General features: G+C 48.7%; 3 protein-coding genes across 3 annotated transcripts; 1 reads left to right on the forward strand and 2 right to left on the reverse strand.

The window, feature by feature from the left end:
* Positions 1-2,519: 2,519 nt before the first annotated feature.
* Positions 2,520-4,685, reverse strand: LOC117846464 (protein C2-DOMAIN ABA-RELATED 7). The gene is made up of 3 exons (XM_034727633.2): positions 4,427-4,685; positions 3,379-3,474; positions 2,520-3,098 (listed from the first exon to the last, which is right to left on the reverse strand). Exons 1-3 carry the CDS (start codon positions 4,559-4,561, stop codon positions 2,811-2,813), a joined length of 519 nt encoding a protein of 172 aa, XP_034583524.1. The 5' UTR covers positions 4,562-4,685; the 3' UTR covers positions 2,520-2,810.
* Positions 4,686-7,241: 2,556 nt separating this feature from the next.
* On the forward strand, positions 7,242-8,682 carry LOC140222008 (uncharacterized). Its single transcript, XM_072291980.1, has one exon. It carries the CDS (start codon positions 7,441-7,443, stop codon positions 8,542-8,544), a length of 1,104 nt encoding a protein of 367 aa, XP_072148081.1. The 5' UTR covers positions 7,242-7,440; the 3' UTR covers positions 8,545-8,682.
* A 352-nt stretch (positions 8,683-9,034) lies between these two features.
* LOC117845679 (uncharacterized) lies at positions 9,035-14,649 on the reverse strand. The gene is made up of 8 exons (XM_034726743.2): positions 13,698-14,649; positions 12,120-12,238; positions 11,747-11,806; positions 11,068-11,637; positions 10,483-10,765; positions 10,269-10,416; positions 9,580-9,670; positions 9,035-9,393 (listed from the first exon to the last, which is right to left on the reverse strand). The coding sequence occupies exons 1-8, from the start codon at positions 14,550-14,552 to the stop codon at positions 9,276-9,278; spliced, it is 2,244 nt and encodes a 747-aa protein (XP_034582634.1). The 5' UTR covers positions 14,553-14,649; the 3' UTR covers positions 9,035-9,275.
* Positions 14,650-17,587: the final 2,938 nt, after the last annotated feature.

Raw genomic sequence — 17,587 nt, forward strand, 5'->3', positions numbered from 1 at the left:
CTGACAAAAAGAAACGGCCTCAACAAGGTGCAGAAAAAAGGTTTAGACTTCATGCTTGTATCTTGGAGAATTTGGAAGGAGAGGAATGATCGAGTCTTTAGCAGAGGATCAGAGGAGAACCCTTCAGAGCTTTCGAATGCTATTGCGACAGATGCTGCCCTGTGGTCTGCAGCTGGTGCCAAGGGCCTCTTAGCGCTCGGTCGGTCGTCTCATGTTGTGATGCAGTGATCTTCCTTTCCTTTTATTTTGGTTGTAACGGTTACCCATGTAGCTGCATCCACCTTTCTACCCGTGTGCGTGTGCCCGGTCGACCCGCGTTGTAAAAATTTAATAATTTTGAACTTTAATTATTCTCCTATTTAATGAAATGATACGCAGCTCTTCTGTTATTATAGAAAAAAGAGAGGGAGACGTCCTCGCGCCCTGCTCCTCGTCCGCAGCCACGGCAGTGTCCAGGACCAGGACGATCAACGGAAGAGAGGTGCGCGTGTCCCTCCGCCTCGCGGCCCCGCCGGCGGCCTCCTACGTCCACCTCGACACCGACGACTGCGCCTACGGCGGCGAACCCGAGGTCGTCGCCGCCGACGGCGATCTTCTCCTCATCCACATGCTAGTCAAAGCCGAAGGCGCGCTCTCGTGCCGGCTGGACCCGGACAACTTCTTCGTCTTCAAGGCCGGCGCGGAGTGGCCGTGGCTCAAGTGCCTCCCCTCCCTCGGCGGCTGGCGGAGTGGTGGGGTGTCGCCCGCTGCGGCGGCGGCGGCAAGGACTTCTTCGTGGTCGATCTCCAGCCGCGCGACGCCGGCGACGGCACGGGCGGCGAGGTGGCCGAGCTCTTCCGGTACTCCTCCGCCACCAAGAAGTGGGAGCTCAAGCGGCTCGACATGCCAGCCAGCATTGGGCTCTACCCGCTGTGCTACGAGACCGACGCCGTGTTCGCTTTCGGCGAGTCCATGTGCTGGGCGGACTACCACCGCGGCATCCTCCTCTGCGACGTCGCCGCCGCCGACCCCTCGCTCCGCTTCGTCCGGTTCCCGTTGCCCGAGTTCTGGGACCACTTCCTCGACGGTCGCGGGCTGCCGGCGAAGTACAGGACGGCTTGCGTGAGCGGAGGCCGCCTCTGGTTCGTCGACGTCGACGACGGCTGGTTCCGGCGAGCCCGGAGCTCCCCCGATGACGGCCGTTTACGGGGAGCTCCGAGATCCTCTGGTGAAGGCACCGTCACGACATGGACGCTGAGGACGCCGGAGCTGGAGTGGACGAAGGAGCACACCCTCCGGTTCAGCGAGCTCTGGTCGGACCGGAAGTATCGGCGGTCGCCGCTGCCGCGTTCGATGCCGGGGTTTCCCATGGTCGACATGAGGCAAGCCGATGTGCTTCACTTCGTAGTGGAAGGACGCTGGGAGTCCGCGGAGCCGCACTGGACGATCACCGTCGACATTAGGAACAGGAGCCTGACATCGCACGAGCTGTACCAGAACGCCATCGAGGTGCCGGAAGCTGAAAGGGATGTTAGCAACATATTCTTTGACGATCCCTTGATCTGCTGTGAACTAGGAGAATGATTTCAATCTTTTTTGCGTGTCCACTCGTAACTCGTTTGTCAGCATTGGAAATTGTCGCAGGTGTGAGTGTGATCTATCGTGAGCCTTGATCAAAGCTTAGGGAATGTCGCCCTATTGCGCGGCCTGACACATTCTAATATTTTTTCTTTTTGCATTTTCGTAGTCACCCTTATGTGAAATTTGACACACAAAGCTTGTTTATGAATAGCTGTAAGGTGAAGCAAATCTAAACAAATGACCTAGCCGAACTTGGAGAAATGAAAGCGAGCTAAAATTGCACCAGGAATAGGCAATAAAAAAATTTCAAGTCTAAAAGAGAGAAAATGCCTGGATAAGATTTAATCCTATTCCCTTTGGGAACCTTCGGTTTCGTTAAACATTGCAAGACATTCTGCCAACTGCCAAGCTCGATTGAATTTTGCCAAATTTTAGTAACGAAGCAAATCTTGTGAACGATACCTACCCCCGCCCCCGCCCAACCCCCCCGCCGCTGTAGCGTAGCATTGAAACTGAAAGAGAGGCGCGTTCAGCTCTCCCTACTCTAGGATGGATGTTCCAGTACCGGTACCGGCATATCTCGTTCGAGACTTCGAGTTTTGTGTTCGGCCTTTTTTTTGGCGTGTGGTGTTTGTCTCATTTTGAGAATCCTTTAACTTGGAGACCTGTACGACGTGATAGTCCTCTTGAACAATGAGGAAATCAGTGTAAAAAGATGCTGATAACCTGATGAATCAGCCTTTCAGTTTCAGCCATATGAGTAGTTGGACTATGAGTTCAGCCAATTACATGATTACATCCTAAATTTCCAATGATCTGAATTTGAGTCATCATGTATGGTTAATAAAACCACAAACATCGATTATCAAGAGACGCTCTTCTCCTTCCCTACAACAAAATTCTGATAGGAGCCAACAGGGAAATTTGCAGGAACAAACTGGAATTTTAAGGAAAAACAATTAACGCCCAAATCACTTATATTTCAGTGCCAAGTTCTTAATTTACATATCACTACACTTGACATAGACAGGGCGTTCCTTATTGATGAACCACAAACTTCACACCCACATCATGCAACCAGGAAGTACCTCGAATAAAACATCACACTCAAACCAACAGCACACGCAGTCACTCATACACCGCAAATCACCACGACCACGATATAGTTTACAATGACACACTCGAACCAGGAACCAACAACAACTGCAGCTCCATCAAAGCAGCCATCGCAACCCTCACTCAGACATGGCTCACAGCTTGACACCAGGAACATGAACCCACTCCAGCTGCACCACAATCAGGCCACTGTCGACCTTCTTCAGCTTCAGAATCATGTCCTGGACGACCTTGCCATCCTTCCATTGAACATGACTCTCACCGCCAAGGTAGTTTACGCCAACCGGATAGATTGTCTTGATTCTTGTTCCATTAGTGGCATGGCTCAGATTCAACTTTGCAGCATCGTATATGTCAGTTATGTTGATCTCAGCAACACCCATGCTGTCATCTGCTGTGAATTTGTCTTCATCAAAAACTTCCTGCATGGTATTAGCAAATTCAGAAATTAAAAAAAAATCCTGGTCATTGGATAGTTAGAAATGTTTGTGGTCAACTTGGTTCTTATCTGCAGTGATACCAGTGGATGTATGACAGAAACGGTTCATATCATCCATATTTTTTAGAAAGGGGAAATTCTGTTCTCGAAAAGTTTTACATTAATAATCGTTAATTTCAAAAACTAAATGGTCTGTTGCACATATTTCCACAATATGTTTAATTTCGGAGAGCAAATGTGTTGGACCAATTGAAATAACTTACAAGGTGCACTGGCTTTGTAGGATGTGTTACTGAGAGCTGCAGCACTTCGTTCCAGACTGGATTGGGATTCTTCTTCTGAACACTAGTCTTCACCTTCTGTACCATTAAATGAAAACTCCCATCAGGCGAATATAGAATAACAGAAAGGAATAAATTGATTAGGCATCCATGACGTTGGAACTGAAGTCAACTGGATAAAATAGAACTAGCGCTTTCAGAATCCTAAAAAAGTTTTTAGTGCACTATATTATGCATTCAGTTGGTAATCATGCCATTCAGCAACGGTGGACCTAAGCGCTTGACCACACAAGCCAATAATACAGAAACTAAAAAAGATCATGAATAACACGAATGGATGAAAGTTATGTTAGCAAAAAATATCAAGTGCTACCCCCGGAAAAATAGAAGGCCGGTAAGCAATTCACTAGGTAATATGCCATTTTGATCCTGGAACGGTATGCAGATTACAGAGGTACTGCTTGCTTACAGTACATGTTCAGGCTTATCTTTGCAAACCTGTGCAGGATCAGTGCCTGGTTAAGTAGAAATGTTATCACCCAGTTATTATTTGTTACTTCAATGTGAATTTGATGCAGGTTTTGGTTTCATGCTCTGTCCCCCAGTTCAATGTTCCCCAAACTGCAGCATAACCCTTTCAAAGGGCACGCCTGATGGGGGCTGGTTATGCGAATCCATGAGCAAGCTAGAACCGCAGTCAGTCGGGCACAATTTCACCTCCTGGCAATTTATTGCCAGGATTTCGACTCATTCGTTGTTGAACAGAAGTAGAAAATCATGGCGCCGCGTTCAACATCTGCCCAGAAGATACCCAATGGATCGCTCGCCGGCCAATCCACATAAACAGAATCGTGAAAAGTCGTAAAGCGAGCAGATTCGCAGCCGATACAGACAAACCGACGGGACACCACAAGGCATCGGGAAGATCAATAATTGTTGTGTCCACCCCCCCCCCCCCCACCCCCCGAGAGGAAATGCTGCGGAGAAGAAACGGGACGAGGCGGCGGAGGAGGAAGAGGGGGAGGGTGACCTGGCCGCCGTACTGGAGGACGACGTAGGGGTCGCTGGTGTGGGTGAGCGGGTCGCAGATGGCCAGGTTGTTGCCCCGCACCACGCGGACGTTGAGCTTCCCGATCACCTCCTCCTTGGACGCCGACGCCGCCATCCCGCTCGGTTCGGTGGTGAGTGGGGGAGCTGAGGAATGGGGACAAGTCAAGTCGATGCGGGGCGGAGACTCCGACGCTGGGGGAGGGGGAGGAGGTGTTTGGTTGGATGCGGCCAACGGCAGGCGGCCGGAGCCGGGTTTTATAGGCGGCCGCGGCCTGCCAGAGGGGGCCCAGCCGGCCCTGCCTCGTGGACGATGTTGCGGCCCATAATTGTGTGTGTTTTCTGTTGACAGAGAAAGCTGAAATTTAGTACTACTGCTATATCCCTGGTGTGAAATACTTAGACGTGTTCCAAGGATAAGTTCATAGTGTAATTGAACACTATTAAATTTACCATATGAAAATGAAATCGATGTAGTATTTAGTACTATCATTGAATGGATATGGCAAGGTTTATGGTTTCTTTGACATGTGGTAATTTTTCCCCCTTAGCTATCTTTTTAGAAGGATTCTTTGACATCTTTTTGGAAGGATTTATTTGACATGATCTGACAAATATAGCTGGCTAAGGGACGAGAATTAGGGCCTAGTAATTTTTTTTCCCTCTTTCTGGCACGTATGTGAAAAAAAAAGTGGAGCCAAGTGTAGACACGAAGACGGAAGGAAGCAATGAGCAATGACGTGTTGCTCCCTCTCGAGCACACAAGCCAGAGCATGATCTCCTTGCAGGAAATGGACAAAATTGTAATCCAAGAGTTGGTGAAGGCGTTCTGAATTCCGAAACGGGCAAGCGCACAGGTAAGTGGTTGGTGTAAAGTGTAAACCAGAGGCGGAGAGGCCCAGAGCTATGTATACTGATTGCAATGCTGGATGTATCATGTATGATGTTAAAATTACATTATCTTTTTTTTTTGTTTCAAGAACCATACTGGCTTTTACAAACCAGTGATCCGAACCTTAACATCTCAAAAACAATGATCTGCCATGAATCATGGGCGTAGGTAAGGCTTCGACCTGCAGAAGCAGCAGTGTCATTTTCTGCCAGGATCACGGCCCGATCTCCCCGGATAACCTTTGCGCCGTTTGTTATCTCCTCGTGGCCCCCCGCGCTCGGAATTCGTCGCCGGGGAACCAGCTCACCCGCCCCGCCAGTTGTCACCGGCGACCTCACTCCCAGCTGCCCAGTAGGTGGGCGGCGCGTGCCAGCTCAGATCCTGACCTTGCAACCGCCGCGAATACATTATTCTGGCCGTCCGATCGGCGCCGCTGCCGGGCGCGACACGTACAGCGGGCTCCGGCGACGCCGTCGCCGCCGGAGTGCAGCTGCGGCCTGCGGGCGGGGGTATTCTTTGCGGCCTCGCGCAGCTCGTGTGCCGTCGCCGTCCGTGGACTCGAAGGATAAGTTATGCTCGGTCGGCGTCATGACTCATGGAAGATGGGGACTCTCTTTTATTTCAGAACATGAGAATGAGGACATGGATAGACTATTCTGTATAAGTAGCACACAGTACTGCTCTCGGACTCAGGCTCGTTGACCATTATATATTTCTACTAGTTTCTAGCAAAAAAAATTTTGCAGCAATTTTTTTTTTTTTGCAAAAGAAATTGTGCGGCTAGCTGAATTTCCTCTCCAACTTTGTGCCATTTATCAGACTAGACTCTACACGCTTGTTGTAGCAATTATGTTGTGTTTTTTTTCCTAATTTGGTGGAGATTCAGATACGACAAAATAAAGTGCCTTATGTTGCAAGGCTTTGTTGCATAAAGATCGGCCAGATGGATTGATGGTTTGTGGACGAACGACAGAACGATGGTGTGAACTCTGCAGACCGACTCGTTAGTCGTCAGTGTACCGGGTACAATGTGTGCATCACATGGTACATAACAACTTGTAGGCCGCCATATATTAAATTGGGTCATCTTCGACCAGCTGGCTGTCTGGCCCTCAACCAATGCTACAGGGGCTAGCGAATCAGAGCTCAGAACAACGTTGTATCATCTTATCTTCTCGAACGAACACGTCCTACCCTCTCTAATCTCTATCGTACGTGTACAGTAATCGACAGCTGGACGGATCACAAAGTATTTCAAAGTCATTACCTTATACCAAACGGTAATAAAAATTTATTTGCACTTTGGCAAATAAAAACAAATTATATCGAGCTACGACATATTTCATACAAATTTATCGAACAACGACTAAGGGTTGGTTTAGAACTCCATCCGTTCTAAAATAAAATTATTTGCACTTGTTCTAAATCTAACTTTTACCAATTTTATGGGAAAATATATTGACACTTATAACACAACTAAATACATATTCTATGGTGAACTCAATGAAACTAGTTTGATGTTAAAGTATAACTTAGGACAAAACTATACCATCTTATATTTGAAACAAATGAAGTAGTATTTTTTTTATATGAGACTTGAGCCTTTTTATTAAAGCACTCAAATGTAGTGCAAGTTTGAACAACACTCGAAAGTTGAGATTTTTGTCGTAACGCTGCCGAGAAAACGGTTTGGATGTTCAAAAAATCAAAAGGCTTAAACGTTTAGCAAGCCAACCCTCTCCGTTTGCGGCCCATAAATGGTTCGCATTAAGGTTTTTAGGCCCATAAATTATGCTGAGATGTGTGTGTGTGTGTGTGTGTGTGTGTGTGTGTTTCGTCCAAGGCCGCCGGCCCGCTTCCCCAATTCCGGCCCATGAAGATGGTGCCAACGTGGTCATGACGCCAGCGCCACAAATTGAATACTGCGCGCCAAGGCAACGAGAGTGGGCACGAACGCCGCCACCACTAACGCGCGAGCGTGCCATCCACCACTCCGCTTCATAGTGTCAAAACCCACGACCCGATCGCCACGGGCTCAGGTCTGAGCTCCGATCCAATCACTGCCTCGTTACCCTCCCGCCGCTGCAGCACGCGCGCGTCCAGCCATGGCGAGGGACTCCATCTATGGAGCGTCGTGGGAAGAGACCCTCCGGTGGCAGCGCCCGCCGCGCCCGGATGAGCCGGAGGTGAGGGACGTGGCCGTCGACCCCTTCTCGCTCCGGCAGTTCTCCCGCCTCGACATCGACAGGCCCCTGCCCATCCCCTCCGTCTCCGTGGACGACCGCCGCGCCAGCATGTCGCCGGCGCGGTTCGACGACGGCGCGACCGTGCTTGGCACCGCGGCGTCGTCATCTCCGCGCGCGTCGATCGCCGGCGGGATAAAGGCCCCGTCAGCCGCGCCCACCGGGTTGGGCGTCGACGATGTGCACTCGGCGCGCTCCGGGGAGCCGCCGCCGAGGAGCAAGCTGTCCGCCGGCTGGGAGACGGAGCTGGCGGACGCCGGGTTCGACGTTGCCCTGACCTCGTCGCCGGAGCGGAAGGCGACGGAGCCGCAGCGCTGGGGCAGCGACGTGCCGCTGATCGCTGCCGCGGTCGCCGAGGAGTACTCCTTCGGCTACGCCAAGGACGGCCGGGGCAAGCCGGCGAAGCACGCCGGGAGAGCGCCGTTCACGTGCTGCATGTACGTCCCGGGACTCACCAGGAGGGTCAAACCACCGACTCCCACGGCGGCGGAGGCGGCGCGCTCTTATTCGTCGGGAGCGTTCGGCAAGAACGCCGCCGCCGTGGATCCCGGCGACCCAGGCGCGTGCTCCGCGCGGCCCAGCACCGTGTCGCTGGCCGTGTCGCTCGAGCGCTTCGACTGCGGGTCCCTGTCGGCGGCATCGTCCTCGCGGGGCCTGGGCCTGGGACTCGACGACGGCGAGGCCGCCTCGTCGTCGTCGGCCTACTTCGACCTGCCGCTGGAGCTCATCATGGGCTGCGACGACGACGAGGAGGAGTCCGACCTGCCGGTGTGCGCCGCGTTCTTGTTCGACAGCGACGGGATACGGAAGAGCGTGCTCAAGAGGCGGCTGGAAGCTGGCGCGGGCATGGAGCCGCGGCGCCCGTCGCTGGGGAAGGTTTCCACGGACGCGTCCGGTAGGATCTCGGCCCATCACGTCCGGGTCTCGTTGAAGTCGAAGTCTCCAGCGGCATCCACGGCGCCGTAAAAGTGATCGCCGTCGACAAGTACCATGCCGGTCTGATTAGTATTCAATACAATACCTGTTTGAGGCCAAATTCTGCTGTCCAGTGAATCCATGTTCAGTTTTTCTAAACTTCTAAACTGCGTGCTAATCATGTACTCCCGTAGAATATAGCTACATTTAGATTTTTTTTAAAAGTCAATTTTTTCAACTAACCATAAATAGAACAATAATCATAAAAACTAATAACATAGAAATAATATTAATAAATTTATCATAAAACTAACTATTATAATACGTAACCTTATCTATTTAAAATAAATTATTTTTAGAGATAAAATTAACTATTATAATACGTAACCTTATCTATTTAAAAATAATTATAAATTATTTTTAGAGATATTGTTATAATATGTAACCTTACTATTTAAAATAAATTATTTTTAGAGATATTGATTTTTGAAAAAGCTCAACGTAGCTATATTTTGAGACACAAGTAACACAACAGCTGAGATTCATCAGAAACAGGATCAGCATTTTGATTAGAACCCTGTTTCCCTTTTCGGGCAATACAAGCACACCGCTCTTGCGAAAAAAACATATTTACATTTCCCCAAGAACTAGCTCGTATACTTTTTAGTGGTGGTTAACAAAAGGTAAGAAGCCTCCTCAAAACCAGGGCTTCACAAACTCCACATCTAAAGCTGGGAGTGCCGGCTCCTTTTTGTTTCTTCTTTCCTAGTAAATCCTAAATCTCAAAAATTCAGCTGCGCCCGAACAACATCATCAATAGGAGATTGGCAGATTGGGCAACTCCTGCCGCTCGATTTCAGCTGATCGGCGCAATCGAAACAGGTACACATATGCCCACACCTGTGGATCATAAGGAGCTCGGTTAGAAGCGTTTTCACACAACAATGTGTGCACTTTATATAATTTAGTATGCATGAGAACTGAGATGGGAGCTATTGTGAACATGTTACTACTCATAACAAGAATAAGATATGACTTTTGATTAAAGTGACTCCAAGTACATGATCTATCCCTGCAAATCATTACCTGTAAAGTAGAGAGTCAACTTGCATACGATGGCACATGCAGCAACTGCCCCTTTTTGCTGCTGTTGTGTCGGGGTGGCTTGGCATCAACCCTGTTCAAGAAACAGCATCAGGAAAAAAAAATAAGTATGTGAGCATAAAGGCACACATCAATGATTACAAATAAAATGCTGTTAAGATGGTAGTAATGAGCAGTGGGGCACTAGCAAAGATAACCAAACAAAGTTCATGTGGCAGTCTACAGGGTTCATTACAGAATCAGTTAACTCAGCAAAAGCGGCCAAAAGGTGCCATACAAAGCATTGAAGATATGCAGCAGTTAGCTGGTCCAGGCCAAAATCTAAGCAACAAGACTGCAACACATAGTATTGCTTCAAAGACTAGGCCTCTTTCCCACTATTGCCTCTCCAAACATTGCTATACTCTTTTTCGTGGAGACCTCGGCTGACTGGCCTTTTAAGGCAACCTAGCTCACTTGCACTGGCAGCTCACAAAAAGAGCAGAGTGTTGCCTTGAAAGCCAGATGTAACATTTCACACTGGGAAGACTGAGGAAGTGAGGATATGTGTGTATTTTCTCACATTCTATCTATTTCCTACATCCTATATGGAAACTAGATTGCTAGAGTAGTGAACTTTTGTTCGTTGCATTTAGAAAATACAAACTTACAAAAACTATGCTACAACTCACCTGCCTCACGAAGTGCACTGCACACCTCTTCTTTAACGGAGTGCTGCATCTTTACTTGGGATGCAATACAATTTTCCACCAATTTCCGCAGTTCATATAATTCATGATGAATCTGGGACATTTCACCCCTTACTCTGACTTCCATTTCCTGAAACAGAGAGTATAGTAAGAATATGACTTTTCCACAGCTGACATTGAATAGCAGCTCACTTACAAGTAAGTTTTGGTTATCGTGATGTTGATTTCCAAATGAACAATGCTGCCAACTCTCTTGTTGATGGGCTCCGAGATGTGTTACAGGAGGTAAGGAACATGGTGCAGATGTCTCCTTATCAGCATCCGGGATTTCATCATTCTGTCTCCAATACATGCGTTCATCATAGTATCCTCCAAAATCATCCATCATCCGCTGTTGCCTTTGTTTGTGCAGGACTTTTAGCAAGAGCTGGTTCATTTTATTGCTGAAGTCACTTTCAAGAGACTTTGAGACCTTTTTGCTGCAGGGAAAGAAAGATATGTATCATACCTTGATTCAGTTGAGCTAGTAAAAATAAGTCTGCATATGCAGAATTGTTTGAACTGTATAGCAACCCTGTTTAACAAGATGGCAAAATGAATTTGAAGTTTGTATTTTAGAAACTTGTTAGCGGATTGCAGAGCCATTACTGCTAAAAGGGCGAGATGAATAGCAAACTAACAAAAGTAGCATGGCTAGTTTGTATCTCACTAGTGTCATATGCATCTGATTTTGCAAAACCAACATGCAAAACAGTTTAGACTGGAACTAAATCCAAATTACCTTTCAAGAAGATTGCAAATGTCAGCATTGCGGGACAAAGAGCGATAGTCTGATTGTGTGACAACACATAATGATCTCCACGAGTTTGGGGAGTCTATCCAGGGGCGATCATTGAATTGAATCTGATTATGATTCTCAATATCCCCCATTGCATCCTGACGCCAACTATCCGGGCTCATGGTATCTATAGGTGCAGGCCAACCAAGACTGCTTATCCATAATCCTCTCTCTTCCCAGGAACCATTTATGCTTTGGTTGTCTTCTTCACGTAGATTATCTCCTCGAGATGATGGAGTCTGTAGATCGTGCAATGTGCTTGTGGTGCTCGGGGAGATGTCTTCCACAAATTGATTGTCATCAACGGTACTATGCTCACTGTACCTTGCAGAGCTTGATGCTTCAGAATATTTCTGAGTATGAACACAAAAGTTTCCCTTGGTTTTCATCTGCTCATTGCAGTGTAGATTTTCTGAACCATCAGAATTAACAAGACCTTCAACAGATACATCATTTGAATTTTCCTCAAGTGGAACTCTATCATTACAAAATTGTTCATCAGCCCTGCAATTGCTGAAAAGAAGATTTACATGAGGCATAAGTAAACAATAAGGTATAAATCTACAAATATTTCAAATAATTGTAACTTGCTCTACACAAACAATGCAATATAATTCTTTACCCATTATTTTGTTGTTTGTAATTGTTTGCTTCTCGTAAGTCTGTCCTGCTGCTTCCATACCTGCCCATTAATTGGAGAAATAAAATCAGCTATAAGAAGTTATAGACAAGGAAGTTCTATAAAACTCATCTACAATATGTTATTAAATTTGATAGTTACGAAGCTGCTTACTCATTCTCATCATACAACTAAAACTAAATCATTTTGCTTTTAGTTGACAATCTAAGGAAAAAAAACTAGGAAGGTCAAGTCATAGACATGCGTTACAAGAGAAGAAACCTTCTGGGTAAATATCTCTAGCTCTCTATGTGTCAACCTAAACTTCCTCTAGACATATAAAATCAAGGGTTAATTACATAGAATGTGACAATACCTCAAGGTATTATTCTCAGAAACATATTGTGGTTGGTGTGGCCTAACTGGTTTAAGTAGAGTCCACAGTTCATCTTCAACTGTACCTCGCTGGCGCAATAGCCTCAAACGGAGCATGGACTGCAAGATATGTGAAAGAGCATATGAGCATCAGGTATAGTTGAATACTGAATAACATGGGAAATAATCTAAAGCATACAGTAGAAGTGCCAGTATCTCCCAGGTATATAAAAAAAAATCTGTTGCACATACACCGGTGTACATTTGCAGCCAGATTAATGATTGCTGTACCGTATCAGGAGAAAACATTCACATCAGAACATTGCAGCATCACTAGCGCACTATGGGTTTACCAATCTTTGCCTCAGGGGAAAGAATCTTTTGTGAGGGAAAGGAAAGAATACTTTTATCCTTCAGAAAAGAATAATGACAAAAAATAACTTATTTTTGTTATGTTCTATTGTGCCCAGCATACGCTACAGGACCTCAAGCAATCAAAATGCTTCCCACAAACAAAATCAACTTCCAAAAGATGGCAATACTTCTGCAACACACCATATCACTACTGACATGCCAACAAACCTGCACATCAGTTTTCCCGGCGATTCAGCTTTCCTATGTACCAGTACCATGCACATCACTATTGGCTGGAGTTGGAGTAAAGAATAACCAAAAGGGTTCCAAGTAATTGAAGGTACGGTAACAGCTAAACCAAACCTAAAAGACAATGGCATTAAGTTTGGTTGAAATTTGCATGGTACTTGCGCTTAACAAACCACCAAGAAATTACTCATATTTAACTCATATTTATGTGCCACAGGTACATGACATGTTGTGGCGTTCTGCTAGCATGAACCTGTCATGTCATGTGGTATGATTCATGTAGCCTCTTGACCACCGCCGTGCAGCATCCACATCTCCATAACATGTCAGTTTGTGGACGAATCAGAAGAGCCAGACAACCGAGAGATGTTATTAGCCCGAGACATCTCACCCACTTGTTTTGCAGAGTCACAACCTGTGTTACTTTCATCAGTTTTTCTTTTGGCAAAATAATGTCAAGTTTGCATCTTTTTAACTATCTCCTCCTCTGGTCCATATTGACATCCTAACAGATCTGTGAAAGTGAAGTACGTCCATATAGTTCCAAACAATTTCGTGATCTAGTGGGTACACAGTGGCCCCAGAGTTAAAACTGATATAAATAGATGTCACCTTACTACACATGCCTGTCAATTTTTTCTCTTCACCAAAAAAAATAGCCCTCAATTTATTTCGTTTTGGTTTGTACTGACATGTCAACGGACCCGGGGAAACGCAGCATGATAATGGACTTGGCACATGACATTGATCAGCAGCGTCAGTTGGGAAGAAACCGATCCACCAAACTCCCATCCAACCCCACGTTTGGGGGTCAAAATCAACAGCTCACGCTTTTTTGGCTCGCTTTAATCAGGGATTTCTCGATCGAGAAAACAGAACAATATCCGAGTTGATTAATAAATCAAACAAAGTACATGAATTAATGATGAACATCGATAATTTTGATCCAAAACGCACAATGCGACAAGAAGGTTACCTGGATCCTGCCCTTGTGCGCGAAGCGGGAGACGGCGTGCCTCTCGGCGAGCGCGGCGACCTCGCGCCTCCGGCGGTGCGCCATCGCGGCGACGAGCTCCTCCATCGCGCGGCGGCCGCGCACGGTCCGGACGACGAGGTGCGGCTGTCGGGGGACGTTGATCGCGGCCGACGGGTGCTGCGAGGCGCCGCGCGCGGCCGCGGGCGACGGCGGCGCGGACTGCGAGAGCGAGAGCTCGGACTTGGCCACGTCGTCGAGCTCCTCCTCGGGGAGCGACGACGCCCCGCTGAGCTTCTTGACGATGCACCCCACGCGGCCACGCGGCGAGCCGGTGTCGGAGTCGGACGCCGCGGGGTCGGCGCAGCCGGGGCGCGGCGTGACGGGCCCGACGGCCTCGATCTCGCGCCAGCGCTGGATGAGCGACGACGCGCGCGGCCCCGCGGGCGGGAGCTCGGTGGGCGCCGCGCTGGCGGCGGCGGAGGAGGCGTCGGAGGGCGCCGGGGATGGCTCCCGGAACACGGCCGCGCGCGCGGCGACGGGGCGCGTGGCGGACGCCAGCTCGGACAGCTCGGCCTCCCTTGCGCGGCGGCGCTGGTCGGCCGGGGCCGGGGCGGCGGACGCCGTGACGGCCGCGGCCGCTGCCGCCCAGCGCTCGAGGATCTGGTGGCGGCGCCTGGGCGTGGGCTCGCTCGCGGCGGAGGGCGCGGAGGCGGCGTCCGGGGAGGAGGAGGAGAAGGAGGACGCTGGCTGCGGCGGCGGGATGAGGATGTTGAAGAAGCCCCTGGACGGGGTCGGGCGGGAGGGGTCCCTCCACTGCGCGGTCTCGTGCGGCATGGCGGCCACCGAAGAGGCCATGGCCGTGGCCTCGAAGGCCGAAGTGGAACGGGAGGAGGAGAGGAGAGAGGCGGGAGCCGAGCCGGTGGCGGATGCGTGTGCGGTGGTAGATATAACCGCGCGGGCCGCGGCCCTCCTCTCGCGATTTTCGCGGGGGTTAAACCAGGGAGGGAGGGAGGGAAAAGGGAGGAAAGGCGAGAGAAAATTGGTGGCGCGGCTGCTAAATTTAGGCGGAGACAGAGACAGGGGAGACGAGCGGGAGAGGTGATCACGCGCACTCACGCCGGCCGGGCGGGCCGAAGCCGTTCCGGCCTTGCGGTGTGCGGTCTGCAGCAGCGAGCGTTAGCGTTAGCGCGGTCGGGCGCGATGGATTTGAGGATTTTTCTTCTTTCGACGTGGCCACGGTGCGAGCTCGCAACGTCCGGCAACCGTGGCGGTGCTACGGGAGCCGGCAGGTGGCGGCAGGGTGCGGGGTGGGTGGGTATAATGGCTTGGGTGCTCCCGGCCCGCGCGTCGTGCCGCGCCCCGCCTGTGCCGCGCGGGGAATACGGCCGTGCTCTCGCTTTCGAGGAGAATGTACGCCTAGCCTCGCCGCCTATGGAGGTGGAGAATAGGACCAGTACTGCTGGTGTCGCGGATGTCGAGGCCTCCAAGGCTCCAACCTGGGTCATCAGTCGTCTCAAAAGTCGTTGGAGGCACCAGCTTTCCCTTTTTCTCCCTCCACCAGAGTCCAGTCCTCCATTCTTATTTCTCCCAGATCCGAGCTCCAACCTCCAAGCAAGAATTTTCATATACTCGATTTGCTCATGGGTACTCCCGCGAAAAGCACCTGCACCTGCAGGCCGCTCTCATTTCCAGGCACCTCTGCCCTCTCGGCCAGGTCGTTCAGGAGCTCAGCAGACCCACGCGCGTCGACCTGCCGCTGCTGCTTGCTGCCCTGATCATGATCATCGTGTTAGCGCCAAACAAGTAGCCGTTGACGTGGCACGAAGTGTTATTGGCTTATCGCTGCTTGTCAGTAATCAAAGCCGAAAACGAGGGCGCCTTCCGCTTCATTACCGTGAGGGTCAGGTAAATCCGGTCGTCGCCGACCACGCAGCGTCAGGATCAGAAGGACCCACTTGTCAAGCACGCGAGTCGCCGATCAACTGCCCGAAACGCCCATCATTAAGACCTGAATTACTACTAATTTATTAACCTCGCAAAGAATAAACTGCTAAATACTAGACGTAGATGCCAACGCACGTTACTACATGGATGCATAATCCTCTGACTTCAACGCATCCTCCGATCCCCGTTTTCAAGAGTGTACACAATCATCAAAGACTGTTAGGTACGGTGTTGTTTAATAACAGAACGAGGCAGGAAGAGAGAAAAAAAAAAGAACTCCTGAATCTAAGAATTAGTCCTCCTGCACCAATTCAATTCTGCGTACCAACAAACGCACCGCTGTGGCTATCGTATGTTCCTGGATTTCTGGAGTGGTTCGCTGGTCAGGACCTCACCTAAAACGTATACGTACGTGTGCTCTCCGGAATACATCTATATATTGAGCCCAACAGCAGCAGTGATGCCAAGTATCCATCGTATATCGTGCTGGTTTCTCTGACAGTTTCTAATCTCCATCTACCAGATCGGAACAGAGCCGTTATGTTGTTCTAAAAAGACAAAGGTTGGCTATTTTAGGACTTGCTCCCTCCATCCTAAATTAAATTACTGCTCGTTTTAACTCTTCAAAGTATGTAGTTTTTGCTACGTATTTAGCATATACCTAGATGAATAACAAAGTCTATGTATCTAAAGTTAAAATAAATAATAACTTGGGACAGAAGGAGTAGTTAATTTGCACGTCATAAGACTGACCGGAGGATCACCCAAGTCATCTGGTTGGGATTAAGCTGGTCATGATTCTGCAAGAATGCATGCATGCTTGAGCTCAATTTATAAGCTAATATAATACCGCCATACCGGTCAATATTTCTTTCAAACAACATTTGGAAGCGAGAAGAATTAAACTAACAGCACTGGATGTCGTCGTAGCAGCTGCACACTGCTCCGATCCAACCACTGACATAAATACGTGCAGAGCTGCCAACACACCCTCCGTACGTGTAGAATTTCTCTCTGGCACCTGCTTCAACTACCGCGTACTGTACTGTGTGGTACCCATACCCCAAGGGTTGAAGCCTGGAGGGCTAGCCATTGGAGCCAACAAGATTTCGATATTTGAGCCGGAAGCAGGCTAACACCCGTTTTGAAATTGAAATTCGACGAGCGGAAATGAGATTAAATTTTTGACGTCGATGCGTTAAATTTTTCTGGTGTCATGCGTGATGCACTTAATTGATGCGGCGCCTCCATGCTCCCTCGCGCGCGGCTCGTGCAAACCGTGCATCTTCGTCTAGGTTGGAACGGAATAACGGATCATATGCTGGTACTAGTTTTTCTTTCATACTTCCTCAATGTAAATTTGACAATTAATACTGTCGGTTCCAAAAATATAAGGTGTTTTAGGTTCTTCTCAAATCAAAAGTCTCTAATATTGACTAAATTTATAGGAAAAACACCAACATCTACAGTAACATCAAGTTAGTTTTATTGAATCCATGATGACATGTTTCTGCATAAATGCATTTGTTTGGTACCGTAGTTGTTAATACTATTTTATATAAATTTGATCAAACGTATTCTTTTACTTAGGACAAAACTAATCAATATCAGATTTTTGAAAAAAAGAAACGGTATCACTCTACACAACTCTTGTCTCTCGGCAGTCGGCACCCTTGTAAGCTTCAGCCTCAAGGTTTGGGGGGAAGAAATGGTGAAACGATGATCGGTGGGTTGTGTCATTTGCGTCCTCGAGAACCAGTTGTGTCATGGACACTCTCATCCTGTGCCACCACAAACTCCACGTTACCGATTACCTGGTACGTGCACGGTAGGTGCACGAGTACATACGTGCAAATGTACGCGACCAACAGACCGGGTCAACCAAACTGCTTCGTTCTCACACGTACAAAACACAGCCACCCACACAGGCCCCAGCAGACCGGGAT

The sequence above is a fragment of the Setaria viridis genome, chromosome 2, assembly GCF_005286985.2.
Source record: "Setaria viridis chromosome 2, Setaria_viridis_v4.0, whole genome shotgun sequence".
Lineage (NCBI taxonomy): Eukaryota > Viridiplantae > Streptophyta > Magnoliopsida > Poales > Poaceae > Setaria > Setaria viridis.